Source organism: Centroberyx affinis, unplaced genomic scaffold (genome assembly GCF_046629955.1).
Source record: "Centroberyx affinis isolate AG114_WGS23_722 - 3 ecotype Tasmania unplaced genomic scaffold, CSIRO-AGI_Caff_v1 ptg000400l_1, whole genome shotgun sequence".
In the NCBI taxonomy this organism is placed as follows: Eukaryota; Metazoa; Chordata; class Actinopteri; order Beryciformes; family Berycidae; genus Centroberyx; species Centroberyx affinis.
In genome coordinates this window covers 242,826-260,420 of record NW_027279068.1, presented here as the reverse complement: position 1 = coordinate 260,420, position 17,595 = coordinate 242,826, and the positions used below count along the sequence as shown (strand labels likewise).

At 42.4% G+C, this 17,595-nt stretch overlaps 1 protein-coding gene across 3 annotated transcripts in view; it reads right to left on the bottom strand.

Moving 5' to 3' along the window:
* The window catches only part of LOC139641804 (3',5'-cyclic-AMP phosphodiesterase 4B-like), a 38,005-nt gene that overhangs the window by 18,141 nt on the left and 2,269 nt on the right, over nt 1–17,595 (bottom strand). Inside the window, exons 2-6 of one of the 3 annotated variants that reach the window (XM_071516404.1) lie at nt 14,883–15,130; nt 8,990–9,184; nt 8,875–8,911; nt 7,911–7,981; nt 6,916–6,965 (exon numbers count right to left, since the gene is read on the bottom strand). In XM_071516404.1, the coding sequence (XP_071372505.1) occupies nt 6,916–6,965; nt 7,911–7,981; nt 8,875–8,911; nt 8,990–9,184; nt 14,883–15,130 (601 nt within the window). Of the gene's footprint in view, nt 1–425; nt 436–6,915; nt 6,966–7,910; nt 7,982–8,874; nt 8,912–8,989; nt 9,185–14,882; nt 15,131–17,595 lie in introns of those variants that run through there. The other 2 variants (XM_071516403.1, XM_071516405.1) reach the window with 2 other exon arrangements.

The following is a 17,595-nucleotide window of genomic DNA, read 5'->3' as shown; positions in this document are numbered from 1 at the left end:
GCTTCGGCCTCGTAACACAGAGGAGTCTAAAAACCATTTAATTGAGGCCGAACTAAACACACTCATCTGTTGTGTTTCCTAAAAATGAAAACGTATAAACCGGAGCCACCTCCGTTTAGCATGACTCATGTTACAGTCAATGTGTGAGCTGAAGTGCTGAACAATGGAGAGATATGCACACACACACACACACACACACAGCAGGAGTAGATGGGACTGCTGAATCCATCGTCACCTCTAGTTGTTCATAAATGCGGCGCTAAATGAGTCGAGAGACGTTACAGTCGAGAGAGTCACCAGTCAAAAGGTGGTGTGACGCACTTTCACAGTCTGAAAAACCTGCTCCAACACAGAGCGCGACGTACTTTTCCAGACTACAGGCCTGGTTTTTTTCAGCGGAGGTCGATTTTTTTTTTTTTTTTCGGTTCCTCCAGTGAGTCCTAATGCTTTGGCCATATGCTGGAGGCTGCTGAGAGGACAACAGACCTCAGTGTGCAGACGGACCCAGTCTGCCCCCCCCCCCCCCACCCTCTCTCTCTCTCTCTCTCTCTTCCTTTTCCCTCCATCTCTCCACTTCTTACAGGGCCACAAACCAGCCTCTGTGAGAGCCATCAACTGCACTAACGACCGGGGCTGGGCTCGGCAACCAGTCCCCCCCCCAAACCCCCAACCCGCTCACATCCACCTCACACTGCCCCTTTCTGTGCTCTCACCCCCCTCCCCCCAAAAGCCTGTTTCCCTCGCCGTCTAGCTGCAGAACTGGGCAGCCCCATCTATTATACTACACACTGAAGAGATACAGCATGGGTTTCAGCAGCTTACACAGCCTTGAAGAACAGCTGATGTTTGCACAAAGGGCCCGTGTTAATATCGCTGTGCATGTGATATTTGATTTTTCACGCGCGGGCGATTGATGTGAGACTAATGTGGCTCATGTCATGTTTTATCCATATTAATTTGACATAATAATAAAGGAAATAAAGGAGTCAATTGCAACAGAGGGTCAATGAGAAAAGGTTTGACTCATCGATGCCGGTTGGAGTGTAAACATTTGTACACACACACACAAACGCATACCTCACTTCTCGACCTCACCGCATGATGAAGGACAAAGCGATTGCGAGCAATGTACACACACTTACGCCGATACATGCACGTACTCGGCGGTGTTTGTGTTTGTCTTCGCGCTACACGTGGGGCCGAGGGGGGAGAGGGGGGCACAATGAATCAACACTGTATCATCCCCCCATGTGCGTCAACCCGTCCAGACAGAGAGAACAGAGACAGACATACTGTATATGGAGGGAGGGAGGGAGGGAGGGGGAGGGGGAGGGAGAGAGAGAGAGAGAGAGAGAGAGAGAGAGAGAGAGAGAGAGAGAGAGAGAGAGAGAGAGAGAGAGAGAGAGAGAGAGAGAGAGAGAGAGAGAGAGAGAGAAGAGAGAGAGAGAGAGAGAGAGAGAGAGAGAGAGAGAGAGAGAGAGAGAGAGAGAGAGAGAGAGAGGTTTGTCAGATCAGACTGACACACAAGCGGAGATTCTCTACAGGTGAACAGAGTCAACCCAGAGTTATTCAGTTTAGACGGGAAAACACAATAAACTGTAAATACCTCAGTCATCAGTGACTGGCCTGCAGCCAATTTCATGCTGTTTACTCCTTGACTACAGCAAACACAAGTTTACATCATTTGCATCATGTGTGTTTCTGTAAATTCATATATCTGCTTCCTCAGTTTCACGCTTTATTTACATGCACATTTTCATAATGGCTCCACTATTTCTTCCTGTATACAAATTGATAATTTTATTTTATAACACTGTTTATGCATACTTAGATTTATACATATACATTATATAGAAAATAAGTTTATACATATACTGTATATTATATATACTTAAACATATTTATTTTTTAGAAATCCATATTTAAGTAAGCAATTGAGACTATTACTAACACATATCAGTAACAACTGTAAGTAAATCCATGAATGTAAGTAACCTGTATTTCCTACTCTTACAGTCTTACATTTTGATATTTTAGTATTTAGATAACCCCACAATTGTTTATATTCTATAATATTGCTTTTATGGTTTTATTAATGTTTTATGACTTGTATTACTACTACTATTACTACTTTTATAGCTTTTTTAAAAATATTCCATTTATGTGCTTATATTCGGTTTTCTTTTTTCACTGCTCAATCCCATAACCTCCCATAACCGCCGTTGCAACCGCCCAGTGTCCCCACGGAGATCAATGCTTCATCTTATCTTATGAAAACATTTATCAGATTACCTAGAAAAACTTCTCATGAGACAGAAGCCTGTTTCTCACGCCCATTGTCAGATCATAAAAAGAGATAAATATAAGGTGTGTTAATTAAAGTTCATTAAAATAAATGACCAATTTATAGAATGCATTTTGATATGATGTTACAGGTGTTTCATAATGTTAAGGAAGCAAACTCTGGGGAGTCTGTGTGGTGTGGTGGACATTCAGGTCCAACCCCGAAACCACACTATCGCTCTTTGTATTCTCTTGGCAAACAACCCTCACTGCTGATTGTGTTTCTTCATAGTTTACAAGTACAGCTTAATCTATTCACCTATCAAAACAACAGACTTCCACTGTAATACACACACACACACAAACACACACACACACACACACCCCGCCGAGGCCTGTTTGACAGCCCCTTCACAATGCACCATGGAGCTGTGCTGGCACGGGCCGGCTTGAGGGATGGGCCGCAGCGAGCTTTATGGCTGTGCTGACGTCAATGACATAATTCAAATACTTAACCAGGCTGCACGCTTCCAGCCCTCAGGATCCTCTGCTCTGGGCGGGCGCCTGGAAAACCAGACACAGAGTCCTGCATGATGGAGCGGAGTCGCTGCACGGGACGGGAGTGGAGCGGACTGCCAAGCTGCAGTGACTGAGGACAAATTTCTAATGCGATCGATCGATTCCACTGGCAAACAGTGCGTGGTCATCTGCCCGTCTGTGTTTCCATGCACTCATTTATGTATTAATTACTTTAAATATCAAGGAGTAAACTACATTATATTGTATGTGAAAGACTTGGGATTTCTGAGAATAGATATGTGGTGAGATATTTATTGAGCTGTCCCGCACATATTTAGAAGATCAGTACCTCATTGTGTTTTTTTTTTACCACTGAGAGTTTAACATTCAATACCAACATCTCGACTGTGTGTTTAAGACAAATGCTTTGTGCTTTGTAAGACTGAGGAATACTGCAGTGTTTATCCACCTTGATCATAATGATATGAACAGTTATCAGAGCTGTTAGGCAGAGGAAATATTGAATTGAATGAAATATTTTAGGAGAAATGCTTGGAAACAGCAGAATTACTGCTACTCCAGTTCCACTTTACTAAAGTCACAGTCATTGTAACCGGTAAAAGTATGAGTGGTTCAATAAAAAGTAGTGAGTTACATTTGATCAAAAAATAGGCTATTAACGCTTCATTAATTTTGCTGTAAGAATGGAGACATTAGATGTTTTTTGCTGTAATTAATAAATTTTGCTGTAATTAATGTTACCAAAATAAATGACTGCAATAGAGTAACTGAAGTGTTTGTGATTAATTTGTTTTCACCTCTGACATAAAACCTTCCACTATCATTAAGCATATATGGATTTCTCCTCTGCTATTAGGCTGTGGAGGCTTTGCCAGAGGTACACACACGCATGTGCACACACATACGCACAAATGTGCACAAGAAAGACGGGAAACCTGTGCAAAAACAATGCTGCCCTTACTTAAAAGTGATTACTCATCTGCATTTACCACAAAACTGCAGACTGATAAACACATGCGATCCTGCCTCATTATGCTGTCAGAATAACCAGTTTCAGATTACCGTCTCCCATTATTTGACTTTCATGACATGTTTACAAAATGAGACAAAAGATGGATGAGCAATGCTTATTGAGTGGGGCCCACACCCTGGGCATTTTACGCACAAAGTCACGTGTCTACGGAGTTTCAGGGCAAGGAATGTGTGTGTGTGTGTGTATCAGAATGTAGTTTGCCTCAGTAAATTCATTTTGCAAAGTCACGTGGGTTGAGCTGCACCAAATTCATGGGAACAGGCTTGGCGAGCTGCACAAACAAAGCCGTGAATGTAAAGAAGGAGGCATGTGCATGTTGCATGCATCAGACAAAGAAAGACAAACATGCATAGGCATTAATACGACCTTAATGGGGATAAACTAATATGAGGTGATTTCATGCCTGACTTGGTACTTGCCTACTGTAAACATACATTTTTGGAGGCCAGTCAGAGATCAGCAGTTGAACTTTGCCATCCCCTCTAAGAACATAACAAGTTGCACATCCCCTGCTTGCTCAAACGACCCAGCCACGCATCCCGGAGCACTTAGCATCCGTGACGATATTCAGCTAATACCAGTGATAACCGTTACAGATTAATCACCGCTCCATGACGGTCAAAGACGTCAGAACCGCAGCATTTTCCCTCAAAAGTACAATTTGTCAAGCATAATACAGTGAAAAGCCTATAATCTAAATCAGTCAGGCGAGAGTGAGCCTTTTGTTGCCCGGCTCACGAGACTCGGTGCGATGGGGCCAAGACGGGGCGCGAAGCGTAGAACTGTAAACTCACATGCGGAAAATAACAATCCCCTCACGTTACTAGAGAAACACGGCTAATGAGCGCAAACAGCCCCACAGTGACGCAACTGCAACTGATCTGATTTCGGCAGACCCCCCCCCCCCCTTGTCCACTTTCGCCTAGTGACTGCGGTTCACGTTCCTGCTCTCTCTGTTTATTTCATCCGATTTGACCTTTTTTTTCGCTGCTTTTCCCATATCTGTTCTGATTAAAAAGTTCAAAAAACGCTGACGTCTCTCCCTGACCTTTACATGCGTTTTACCTCACTCTCTGACAACAATCTCTCGCTGGCTTTCTCGTGAACCCGTGGCATCTTTGTCTCCGACTGTAACCTCCTCCCCTCTCTCTCTCTCTAACCTCATCCCTCCTCTCTGAGAAAAGTCGCCCTGTGTGTGTGTGTGTGTGTGTTGTGTCTCTGCCATTTCTTTTCCTCCCTCAACAGTTATTGAGTTATTCAGTCTCAGAGAAGCTTTTAAGCAGTCATCTATGTGGAGCCGTTGCCCGGAAAGACGCAGGTATCCTTTCCACTACAACGCTGCTCATTAACAGTGGGAATATTGCCTCATCCAAAAAACACAGACGCAAAACAGGAAAAATCTGTTCCCCTTTTCCGGTCAATGAAATTCTATTGAGTTGACGAACACAAGACAGAGAGCAGCATAGGGCAGGATATGAGGGCATCTTTCCCTGTGACATTGTTCATTCTTAAAGCCTCCTTGATGTAATATGTGAACAATCGCTATTATTTAGCGGCAGGTGGATGTTTCTTGTATGATGATGAAAGTGCTATTTAAAAAAAATATACTGTATTAGATATTGTACTTAAAAAAAACTATATTATTCTGTCAAAACAAGCGTACTGCATCTCAGGTTTTCCAATATTCTAAAGAAATTCAAACGCATATCAGAGTCAATTATGTTTGTTTCTCACTGCCTTTTTCCCAGGTAGCTAACTAATGGGCGAGCTTCACTTGTCAGCAATTACTTTATAGAAGGTCAAGGTTTTGCAGAAGTGTGGAGGAGGAAGGACAATAAGAGGCTTGCAGTCGTCTTGTATTTTTTCCTGCCAGGGGACGCTCCCAACAGCCCATCTGCGCTGATAGGAAGTGGAGAGCACTCGCATGTGGGCCATATTGACGTCAATTGGCCCCCGGAGGAACCAGTGCAGCAGGAACCAATACCCCCCAACCACACACACAACCACATGCACGCACACACACACGCACACACACCCCTCCCTCCTCCCCTTCTTTCCCCCCCATCCTTCCCTCTTTCACATCTACCTGATCTGCATCTGGACCATCAAAGATCGCTGGTCTTTCTTTCATTCTCTTTTTCTCGCACTCGTTCTTTCTTCCTCTCAGGTAATTACGTAAGCGAAGCGCGCGGGGATTTTTCTGTTGTTGTCACGTCATAGCTTCCTGAATTGATAACCATGAAGATTACAGCTTTTATTTGCAGGCCTGACAGCTTCAAGGATAAAACGGTTTGTGCTCGCAGTGTAAACACCGATTACAGCGTTTTCATGGAAATTTCAAGAGGGTTATAACAGTACAATAACAGTTCTAGTCAAAGTCTATCTGGCATTTGCATATAGTGAAATATGCTGAATACTTACGCTGCAAGGGCTCTAACTGTGTTGGCAGAGGTACACTCCAAGTATCCAGTGTACAGTGGCCTGAATACTGAGGCATTGTGTGCCACTTGCATGCGATTTCCATTAGATCTCATTCAAATTATGAATGGTGATGATAATTTTGTAAATCCTGAGAAATACTAGTCACAGGCTAGTAAAATGTCCAGCTCTGGCTTTAATTTATGGCAGGATTGAGGCTCAGCTGTCTGTGACTACTGTAAAATAACATAAAAGTTCTTGACTTACTGTATTTACATAAAGGAATGGGTTTATAACAGGTGTTCAGAGCTATAGGCTTCCAACACATTTTTACAAATTCGATTGACAATTACATTGTAATAATTCTCAGTGTCTCTAGGGTTGGATATTTTTTCTGAATAACTGACTTGAAAGGCCCGGGCCTTGATTGAACAAGATGCAACTCAAAATTGGAGGATATAGGACACATTTATTTTTGGATCCTTATCTCCATATCTTAGTTTTTTGTATCTTTAGGTATAGCATTTTCACCCACCAGCAGCAAAGCTTGACATTTGACTGCCTGGAAACAGGGAAATGAACAAACCTCACAAACTACCAAAATGAATGTGTGAGTAGATTCACTTTCTTGCAGAACTCACCTGACAGACAAACTTTGGTGATAGGAGGCTGATTCGCAGCAGGAGACCTCCTGCAACCAGACAGAAACAAGTCAGAAACTATGAAAATCTGCCTGTGTGTATGAAACCCTTTGATATGTAACAAATGTGTGCATTCTTCTCAGTGTGAGTTGGTTTCAGCAGCAGTTGTTTTCATAGCACAAACATGAAACAGATGCCTCTTCAGTTCTCTCAGCTCTTTGAGGGTCACACATGGTCAGACTGTCTACCATGTGACAGCGTCATGTCTAACACAGTTACAGCTCACAGTGACCCCCCTATCTGAGGTCATATTGACTGCATGTCTTCACGCTGGCAGGCTCGATGTGACTATTCTGACCCAGTTAGTGATCACAGAGAGCTTTAGATGTGATTCTGCCAGTCAAATGAGGCACACATCAAACACATGCCATGTCCAACTGCTACGTCGATTTTAGGATTTCAACACTTTAGGATTTCAACATTGTGGATGTAACCAGGTCCCGCAAAACAAGAACAGGACTCTTGGGGAGAGTTGAGGGTGAAGTCTGTACCCGCTTTAGTCTGAATTTGCCAACTAGCGGCGCCGCTTTGAGAAACATCTATGACGCACTGGCGCCCCCAAGTGAGGCACGTTGACATCTAAAATGGGAGCGTCTTATTTATCCCCAAAGAACTAGAATCAGTGACACATATTCTTGTCCTATAAAATTTGCATTCCCATTTTAGGGTGGACATGTAATATTTTCATTTGATTTGAGATTTATTCCAAGTTAAATTGAAGCCATCCCACAGTAACTGAGTTGAAGTAGTTGTAAAAGATTGGGGTAATAAAGTGTTTTCTTTAAGGCTTTCTTTCAGCACCCTAATAATGAAAATGTGCCCAGTATGGAAACTTTGATGCTTAATTAGCTGAAGACATTCTGCAGCATGCATTCACAAAAGGAGAAAACACTACTGCAAGATATAAGGAAGAGAAAAATAATGAAATGACTTACTTATTGGATGTACATTGTACATTCGTCAAGGTGGTGAAGTTGTTCCTGACAGTGCGAAGACTTGCCAGAACCTAAAAGAATAAGAATGTAATATGAGCAACATATTAACTACATAAAGTTATTTTAAGTTACGTACCCATCAGAACCATCAGTTTTATAGAAACGTTCAAACACTAGGATTTGACAGTCACAGCAAGTTTCATAATGAGACAATATCCATCACAGGACATTTTGACAGGACCTATTTGCATCCATCAGTGTGTCAACATTACTGCGAATGGTGACACAGATAAAATGTCACCATTTGGCCACCCTTGGAAGGATTTGCACAGAATCTTGTGGGACCATTTTCAATAAAGGTTGAGACAGTGTGAACCCATCCAGAATTATAAGCTGTTATGAGATGAGAGAAATCACAACCAAACTTAACTAACCAATACTTCGCGCTGGAGAAACAGCACCAAATTCTAAATTTTCAAATTTAGATTTATTTAAATGTATTTTATTTGTATTTATTTTTTAAATCTAAATTTTAAATCAAATTTTTTTTAATCTAAATTTTAAAATTGACCTATTGGTCAATTTGAAAATTCTTTAAAATACAGACATGCATCTTCCCCTTTACTCAACAGTTGTGCCAAGTTTTGTTATGATTGGATTGCTTGATGAGTTATGGTCAATCCCTTCATCATGTTCATTGGTTAATGACATAATTTCTATCCAATTGGGCCCATTTATGAATCAGCTGTGTACCAAATTTGATGTTGATAACATCATAAATTGAAAAAGCTCTAGGGAAAAGTTTTTCAAAAAATGCTAATTATGAAAGAATCCAAAATCCAACAGGCAAGAATAATAATATAAGAATAAGATGAAAGATGAAATCAACAACCAAACAATTTCACAATTTCCCCTTTCATTCATGGTGCTAATGAGGGGTGGAAATGATGCAGTCAACTCTTACCTGGGCAAATGGAGTCACAATCAAGTCCTCCCCATGCCTGAAATGAGAAAAGCTATTTAGCTCATGGTGAATATATCACAAAGGTCCATCTCAACGATTGATGCAACCAACTCACAGTTCACCGACGATGGAAGAGTTTCGAGACATGGACTTGGGCGAGAGCTCGTAGTCGCTGTCGGAGCGGTAGAGGAAGGACTCTCTGCGCTGGCCATGGCTCGCCAGGTTGGGATGTAAAACCAGACCCGAGCCCGGGGACGCCTGGGGGTCTGAGGGGCTGCAGCACAACGACGGGCCATTCTCTACTTCAAAACTAAGATAAGAGGGAGAGAGAGATACATGCACAGTGATCAGTCAGAGAAGAGAAGAGAAGAGAAGAGAAGAGAAGAGAAGAGACCAGATGAGAGAATTTATCCACTGGATAACTCTACAGGATGGAAAATATTAATGGAAATATTTTATGTCACTGTGCAGCCGAAAAGCTGTGGAGAACGGTGTTCTCATGGTATTCAGAAAGCACATACATTATCAAATGAAATCAATTCTGATTATTAAATCACTCATAAACATCTCACTTGCATCACTACAGCAGCAACACCTACTGTACGTCACAGCGTGCTAAAAGGTACACTGATAAAACATTACCTTTGTCCTTTCTACCCTGATCAAATCATCATCTACACACATTTGTCATCAGCTATTAAACACTTGGCGCTAAGTAGAGGCTTGCGCAACACCTTCATCCATGCAGTTCCTAGGAACGAGACGTTACATAAACCCTAAAATGATTACTCACCCATTCACGTCCTAAAACCGAAATTATTCTGCTCATTAGATGAGTGTGCCTTGCTGTTCAGTGAGAGAGGGGCTTGTTTCACTGTGAGCTCCTGTGTTAGTCTGTCTCATCAGTGGAAGAAGTGTGGATGATTGTCCATGATATTTCCATTCATCGATTCCCAGATTAGCCACAGATTAGCCTCCTATGGTGTGACATCTGGCATAGATTCTAGTATTCTAGCAGTAGTAGTTGTAATAGTAAACCTATCAAACCTCACATGTGTGAAGAAATGCCCAGAGCCAAAGAGCCGCAAATCTGCATTGTACATGAGTTCTGTCTACATAATACATACATGCACAATCCATCCACCCAGACTGCTGGAGAATGACACAGTTAAGCCATCATAGATATACAAATGGATATAATCTGTTAGTCACCATGGAGTGTGTGGAGGAGGAGAGGGCAGACTATTGTGTAATCAGATGTGGATCAGAGATGTGAGGTCAGATGGATCAGGGTTTAGAGGGGAAAGGTCAGAGTATCATTGGCCTGCAGGGATGCCACAAAATTTGAATAAAAAAAATAATACTCTAAATCCTGTTTGTTGGTTAGATAATATGCACAGGGAGGTTGGTAGATGTGTGTGTGTGTGTGTCTGAGCAAATGAGCGTGCATGCTTCCACATAAGAGACATTATGCTCCAAAAGTGTTGTGTTTATTTGTAGCATTTTAGTTTCCTATTGCAGCAATAAGAAGTCCACAGCAACATCCCACATTTGTAATCCCACAGCAGTGTTGCCTAAAACAACCAATGGCAGAAGTGTTTATCTCTCTCTCTCTCTCTGTCAAACACATCCCTTGGTACCCACCACTCATCAGCGAGTCTACAGTATATCTTTTAATGGAATGACCCAAAGGCCACTTCAGCATTTGCCCCATATTCACCCGCTGCCTCTGTAATCGGAGCAACATGTGGGATTATCCGGCACATATCCCACTGCGGCGCTCACAATCCAACACCTCTGCCAGAGAGAAGCTCAGATTCATGGAAAATGTGCAACACACACATGCACTCATGCAGAACGGTAAACGTCATCCACGTCGCGTTGTGCGTCATCTAAATACCCACTTCCATGTGCAACATTAACAACATGCTTTACCTACAGTGCACTAATCTCTTAATCTGACACACGCACTAAACCGCAGTATATTAACAACACACATTTTCTGTGAGTCCTGCTCACAGCAACGGTCTGGTACACATCACCATTTCTTTATTCAATAACTGGAGACTCGCATGCAATTTCTGTAATGCATCAATTGCATGTAGCGATCCACCAGCTGCAGTCATTCTAAAATACACGCATATGTAGAGAGAAAAGAAAGAAAGAAAGGCCCCCTTGTTTGCGGTAACAAGGAGAGGGAGAAGAAAGACGGAGAGAAAGACAGTATAGATTAACAAGTAAGCTTATAAAGATACATCCCAAAGATAGAAAAGTGAAAAAAAGAGTGAGAGTGCTGCGGAGTCACCTGGGTGCTGAGAGGTGAGCTGTGCTGACCACCTCCTCGCTGAAGTCAAAGTGCCCCACCCTGCATCTAGGAGACCTCCGAAACATTCTTCTCTCCCTTACGCCTCCTCACCGGACACCGAGACACACTGACACTGTGACCGCTCAGTCACACACACACTCGCTCACACACACACACTGACAGGCCCTCCTTCTGTCCAGCACCAGGCCACGTGCTGGAACAACGTAGGCTTGGCAGACGCTGAAGGGCAGATCTGGGCTGGAACGCAGGGACCGGATTCTCACTCACTCTGTCTATCTGACCGCCTCTCCTTTTCCCTTTCTGTTTAAGTGCTGGAGATTAGTCAATGTGTTCATCATCCCACCCTCCCTTGGCTCGGCTGCCAATGATGTCCCATCGATGCACATAGCAAAGTGTTCTGTGGAACGGGAGGTATTACAGGGGGAAATCCATCCCAAATCAGCTGAAGATTTGGGTTGTTTGTTAAGTGAGCTCTAAGGTGCTATACATATTTCCTCATATTTCCCAGGAAGATAGTTTCAAAATGTCAGAAAAGTAATCTATGTTAGCAAAGAACAGTGGAATGTCTTTGCCCTTTCACCTCTACTGTGGTTCCCATGTTGCATCACATCCACTTAAAACTGGTTCCAGCAGGAGAAGTGAATTTTGAAATTTGAAGGCTTTGATAAGAACGAATTAATGGAATATATCGGACACCAAATCAACTTTTTCAGCTTTGCTAGAATTTTGTTGATAAAACTGATTTTGTCAATTTGCATGAAGGTTACTTTTCCTTTACTAACAATCAAAATGAAGGAGTGACAGAAAGAGATGAGGAACAAAGGAAAAAGGATAGAAGTGCATCCTTCGCTCAATGCTGCATTATGAGGCTGAAGGCCACAGACAAACAAAGTCTTTTTCCACATTGTTAGAAAATTCAACCAAACTATTCAAATGGACCTCCGCTGGGCTGGCCTCGTTAGCCATTCACCTCACTTGCAGGAGCTGTGCATGCATTGTGAATAAGATGTAACTGGGGCAGCACAGCAAGGGTGCGGCTCAGTCCTGCAGTGAAAAAAGTGAAATGGAAAGCGAGGCAGAGAGAGAGAGAAGGGGTGAGACGGTCAGAGGAGGAGCTGCTAGTAGGGCAGAGGGGAGTGGGGCAAGGTGCCACGCACTCTGAGTGGCTGTAATACATCCTGAGCCAAACACAAGCAAAGAGATACAATCATCCCTCAATTCACAGGGGAAATGAAAATAATTGTGAGGACAGTGATAAGCCAACAAGCCAATTTAGGATGATGACTATTTCTTTGTCCGACTGCTATCATTATAAAATAGCCCAGTGTTAACATAGATACTAAAGTTCAGGCAGAAGACAGTGGTTTTTGGGGGCCCAGGCTGAAATAGGCTAAAAGCAAACCTTATGAGTGTGACTGGGTGACGTCTGGAAGACTGAGAGGAACCAGAGTCTGCCATTATTGTGTGAGTAGAAACAGAACAGAGGAGAGAGGGAAAGAAACAGGACGGCTTTGGGGGATAACCTTTCTATTAAGTACTGTACACTATTAAACACCTCAGATGGAAAACATTTTAGCTCCACTCTGTTCAATTGTATGTCACCATTTCATCATTCAAACATTTCACAACAAAGTTTTCAACGCATAAATAAATGTAGCGATGAGCTCCATGTACTTGGATAGCAACACCGTATTTGGAGCGATTAAGACTTATTCAATACATTGGTCCTAATTAATCAAATTCCCCACTGTGTAATGGGCTCTAGACATCTGCAGCCTATTAGCATCAGCACACTCTTCATATATTATTGCCAGGCTCTACTTCCAGTGTTTTTGCATACCAATGCATCTGTTTGACAATTCAGTCCACTGGGCTCTAACTTCTCCTGGGGCAGCATGCAGGAATATGGTTGGCTCAATTACTTTAAATAAACAAGAGTCTGAGTGAGTTAACAAATCAGGCTTGAATCATCATCATGCACGTGCCATACAGAACTTTTAACCTAGTCAGTTAAATTAAACTTTTACGTTTAATTTAACTGACTAGGTTATTTTACTGTTCGTCCAATATGGTTGAATCTCTCTCTCTCTTTCTGTCTCTCACACACACACATACACTCCTTACCAGGTGTTAGCTACAGTGAAGCGCCTGTGTCGGCGGAGACACTTGTGAACCTGCTTGCGAAAGCGTCTTGGTGAGCTGTGAGGTGAAGCTCTCTGGCCGACAGGAGGAACGACCCTACATGAGTCCGACTGCTCTGGCCCAAACTCCCTGTTTTCCCCACTGGCCTCCATTGGCTGCTCCTGGTTCACTGCTGTTTACTGGAGTCTGGTGTGGGAGAGTGATGATACCCTCCCAGTAATCAACCACTCTTCACTTGCAGCAAGTGTGGAAATCAGAGCCTTTTCTCACTGGTATCTCGCTAATATGTACTGACTTGCACAGTGATCAAGCCACATAAAGTATCTCTTGCCCTTTTTAAAGATGAGATCTCTTCGCAATATCACATTCATCACACTACACTAACACATTTTTGAAGTTATATTCAGAAGAAGTTTGGGATTGATGTGATTGGTGGATATCTCCTTTCAGACAAGCCCCTCTGCAATATTCATAAGGCAATACTGCGATGTCATCCTGTGCCGAGATTCCAAAGATCATACAGGCTGATTGGCTAATCACTGACAGCTGGGAAATCACACACCAATACCCACAGCTGTGGAGCTTCCATAGTGACATGTAATAAACAGAGTGAAACTGTCCCAGCTCCTGACCCTTATTCCAGATGAGTGTGCTCCATGCTTTTAATAAGCAGTGGAGCAGAGTATGAGTGTGCTTCAGATAAAAGCAACAGATGATGATACAGTCAATAGACAACAGGTGTAGGGAGGGTTCCCATGCTCAGATAATGTCCTGTGCGTCATGTGAGTCAGAGTAATTGAGAGGAAAAGAAACAAAAGAAAATAAAAAACACTCATACATGGATCTATGTGGGGAATTTCCATACAATAATGATAGAAATTCCCAATCATGCATATTTCCTACATTAATGCTTGCTGATGCCTGAGAAGTGCAGCAAAATTTGAATTCCAGAGAACCAAGGTTATTATCGTATTTTTACAAACTCAAACTATCACTATGGCAAAAACTACGTGTTAAAAACATTGTTGTAAACTGAAAAAAAATAAAAATGAGACTTAAGTGAAACTGAACTAAAACTATCTTGTTAACTTGTAAAACAAACTAAAATAAAATAAAAAACATACATGAAATTTTTTGTTGTGTCCACCCATCTTGTCGGTAAAAAAGAGAATGAATTTTTGGGCAGAGAATTTATGGCTATGTTTGCTGAACTAGGCCACCAACTTGTCAGGACCCCAGGTCAAAAATAGTTGGGAGAAAAAAACAGACTCCTGTTTGAGATTATTTTGAGCTAAATAATAACTGTTGCAATCATACCTGTTCTACATTTCTATCATACCTTTAAAACATACCACCTCTACCAAAAATATTAACTAAAACTAAACATTTCTAACAAATAAAAACTAAACTAACTCATTGCCAGCAGCAGTACCTCATTGCCACATGCAGAGCAGTAGTGCTGTCATAAATACAGTATAGAGGTTTTACTTCACCACTCTACATCACATGGTACTGATCTCCTGGATGTTTGCAGCCTCACCTGTCTGGGTCGGCCTGTGTGATGTCGATGCGGGGCAGGGAGACGATGGGCAGGCTGGTGGGTCTGATCCGGGTCCCTGTATCCTCTTCGGGCGTCAGCGACCTGCCCCTGTCCCGCTCCCTCTCTGCCTGTCGCCATGACAACGGGGGCAGCTGCAGGTTGCCGGAGAAACGCCTGTGGACTTTGCACAGCTCCACCCCCAGGGTGCTGCCGGTGGAGAACTGTCCCGCGGGAGGCTCCTCGCTCTCCTGAGAGGCAGGAGACAAAAGGGAAAAATAAATTCCCCAAAGATTATACTTTGTGGTGAGATTTTGGTGAGTCATTGTGAAGAAAATGTTGAATGTTGAATGTGAAATGTTGGTGGAAGGTTAATGTCTACTTGCATTGAATTCAAATGAGATTTGACTGTTAGAGAATTGTTATGATGGTGACACACAAACAAAGATTAAATACAAAAGTTCTTCCGGCTATGGGAGTTTCACAGAATACATCTCTTTCAATTCTACATTTCCAACAATACAACTGTAGGGGGCACTGTAGGACCTGGCCAGTAATAACCTCTCTTCTACTGTACTGTTTGATTTGGATTAAAGTCAAAATGAGATGAAATGAATCAATTCCAGAGAGGAAACTAAAATGCCCAACTGTCCTTAACAGTATAAACATGAACAAAGAAAACAAAACATTAAGGAAAAGACATAGCCTTTCAAGGAAATGACTAAGCTTCAACTATGACAGCTTTATCATCAAAGGGGAACACTCTTTTCTTCTTTTAAGTCACTCTACAGGGATTAAAACAACTATAATGTTTAAAGACGAACTAAACGATCTGCAGCTACTGATAAAATTCCAGTTTCAGTTCCAGGAAAACAGGAGAATACCACAGGAGAGTCTGATTTGTAAATACCCCTGCTTTAAGTGCCCTATATTGGCTCTATTTCCCTTTTTTATGTTATTTATTAGGCAGGGATAAAATTCACTGTTTGATCAAAGCCTATTTCAGGCCCTGGACGACCGAAGCTGCCCATTGACATCTTTATGGAGCGGTGCGGAATATAAAAGTGTGTGTGTGATGTGTCTGGTGGAGTGCTATGACCCCAGTAAGGCTGTAATGACTGGCCGTAAACAAGAGGAAGCAGTGGCGGCTGCTGGTGCGCGGCATACATCACCCTCTGCTTTTACGCGCTTTACCGCATGCAAGTGTAAATGAAACACACCGACAGCTCCGGATGAACAGGGGAGATACGGAGAAATGATGAAACGGGGGAGGAGGTGGAGGAGGGTCGAGGAATTCCTAGAACCAGCAAGATCCGTGTTTGTCTGTTTGATATGTGTGTGTGTGTGTGTGTGTGTGGGGGGAGAAGAGATATAGTTAGACAGAGAGGAGGAGTGAGAGGGATAGATGGTTGACAGTGAGTGGGACATATACGGGCCTCTGTAACCATCGTTCCCTTGTGAGAAGAGCGTTTCGAGGCAACGTAAAAAAAAAAATACCAAAAGTTACCTGCAGGAATGAGAGAACGCACAAGAGATGGGAGGAGGGAATAGAGAGGCAGCAAGCGGAGGAGGAGAAAGAGTGAGTGAGTGAGTGGAATGTGGGGAGAGAGCAAAGTGATTGGGTGAGGTAGAGAGATAGACAGTCACCCTATCTCCCCTCCCTATTGAAAGTGACTGACAAGACAGTAATGGCAAGAAATAGACGGATCGGGGAGGGAATGAGAGAGAGAGAGGGAGAGAGAGAGAAAGTACGAGAAGTATGAGAAAATAATCCAGAAATGCAATGAATTTGAAACATTATCAAATAACAAAAAACTAATCTCACTGCAAATTGCATTGCAGCCTGCTATGAGCTGAGGGACTGCCATGATGAGATTTATTCAATTTATTTATTATAGATGGGATACAGAGGCGTTGCGTTCCACCCAACAAACAAGAGCCAGAAACAAATAATAATCAAAACATACAAATCAAAGTCATACATTCAAATAAGCAGCTTCTCCATTCTCAGTTTCCATGCTTTCCCAATGAAACTGGCCACACTAAAAACTTCCTCTCTGAATAACCATTCCAACTTAACCTCATCTCCTAACCACAACAACTCAGGCTTCTTGTTTTGCATTTTCTCAAATAAAAGCTGTCTTAGTTCCTCATATAACATACAATGAAACAAAAAATGAAATTCATCTTGGACAGCACCAAGTCCACATACTCCTCCTCATCAACAGAATTTAACCTGCCCACCTCAATTGCCAGAGGGAGGGTACCAGTTCTATGTTTTATGTTACATAATCAGTTGGATCTGCATTTGCTTACAGTTATTCTTACAGTTTGTTATAATAATTTTGTTTGATTATTCATTTTTGCCTCCATTATATACGTAAGCTTTGGCGACATAAGCATGACTTGCCATGCCAAAAAAGCCGATTGAAAATGAGAAAAAAAGAAGAGACTAAATGATGAGAAGAACAGGATGAGGCCGGAAACATTTTTTGAATGAGAGAGAGGATGACAGCTAGAGAAACCAGAGACAGAGATTGGATTGTCGGTAAACACGGTTCTGCTGACTCCCCTGGTCCTTCTAGGAAATGTAATTTGTCTGATTCATTCTCCCTGTCCCGGGAAAGGGGCGGCAATTGAATCTGGCAAAACACAACTCTACCCTCACCTTGATCCGGGACTTCTTCCCCCTTATGCAATCGCTCTTGTCAAACAC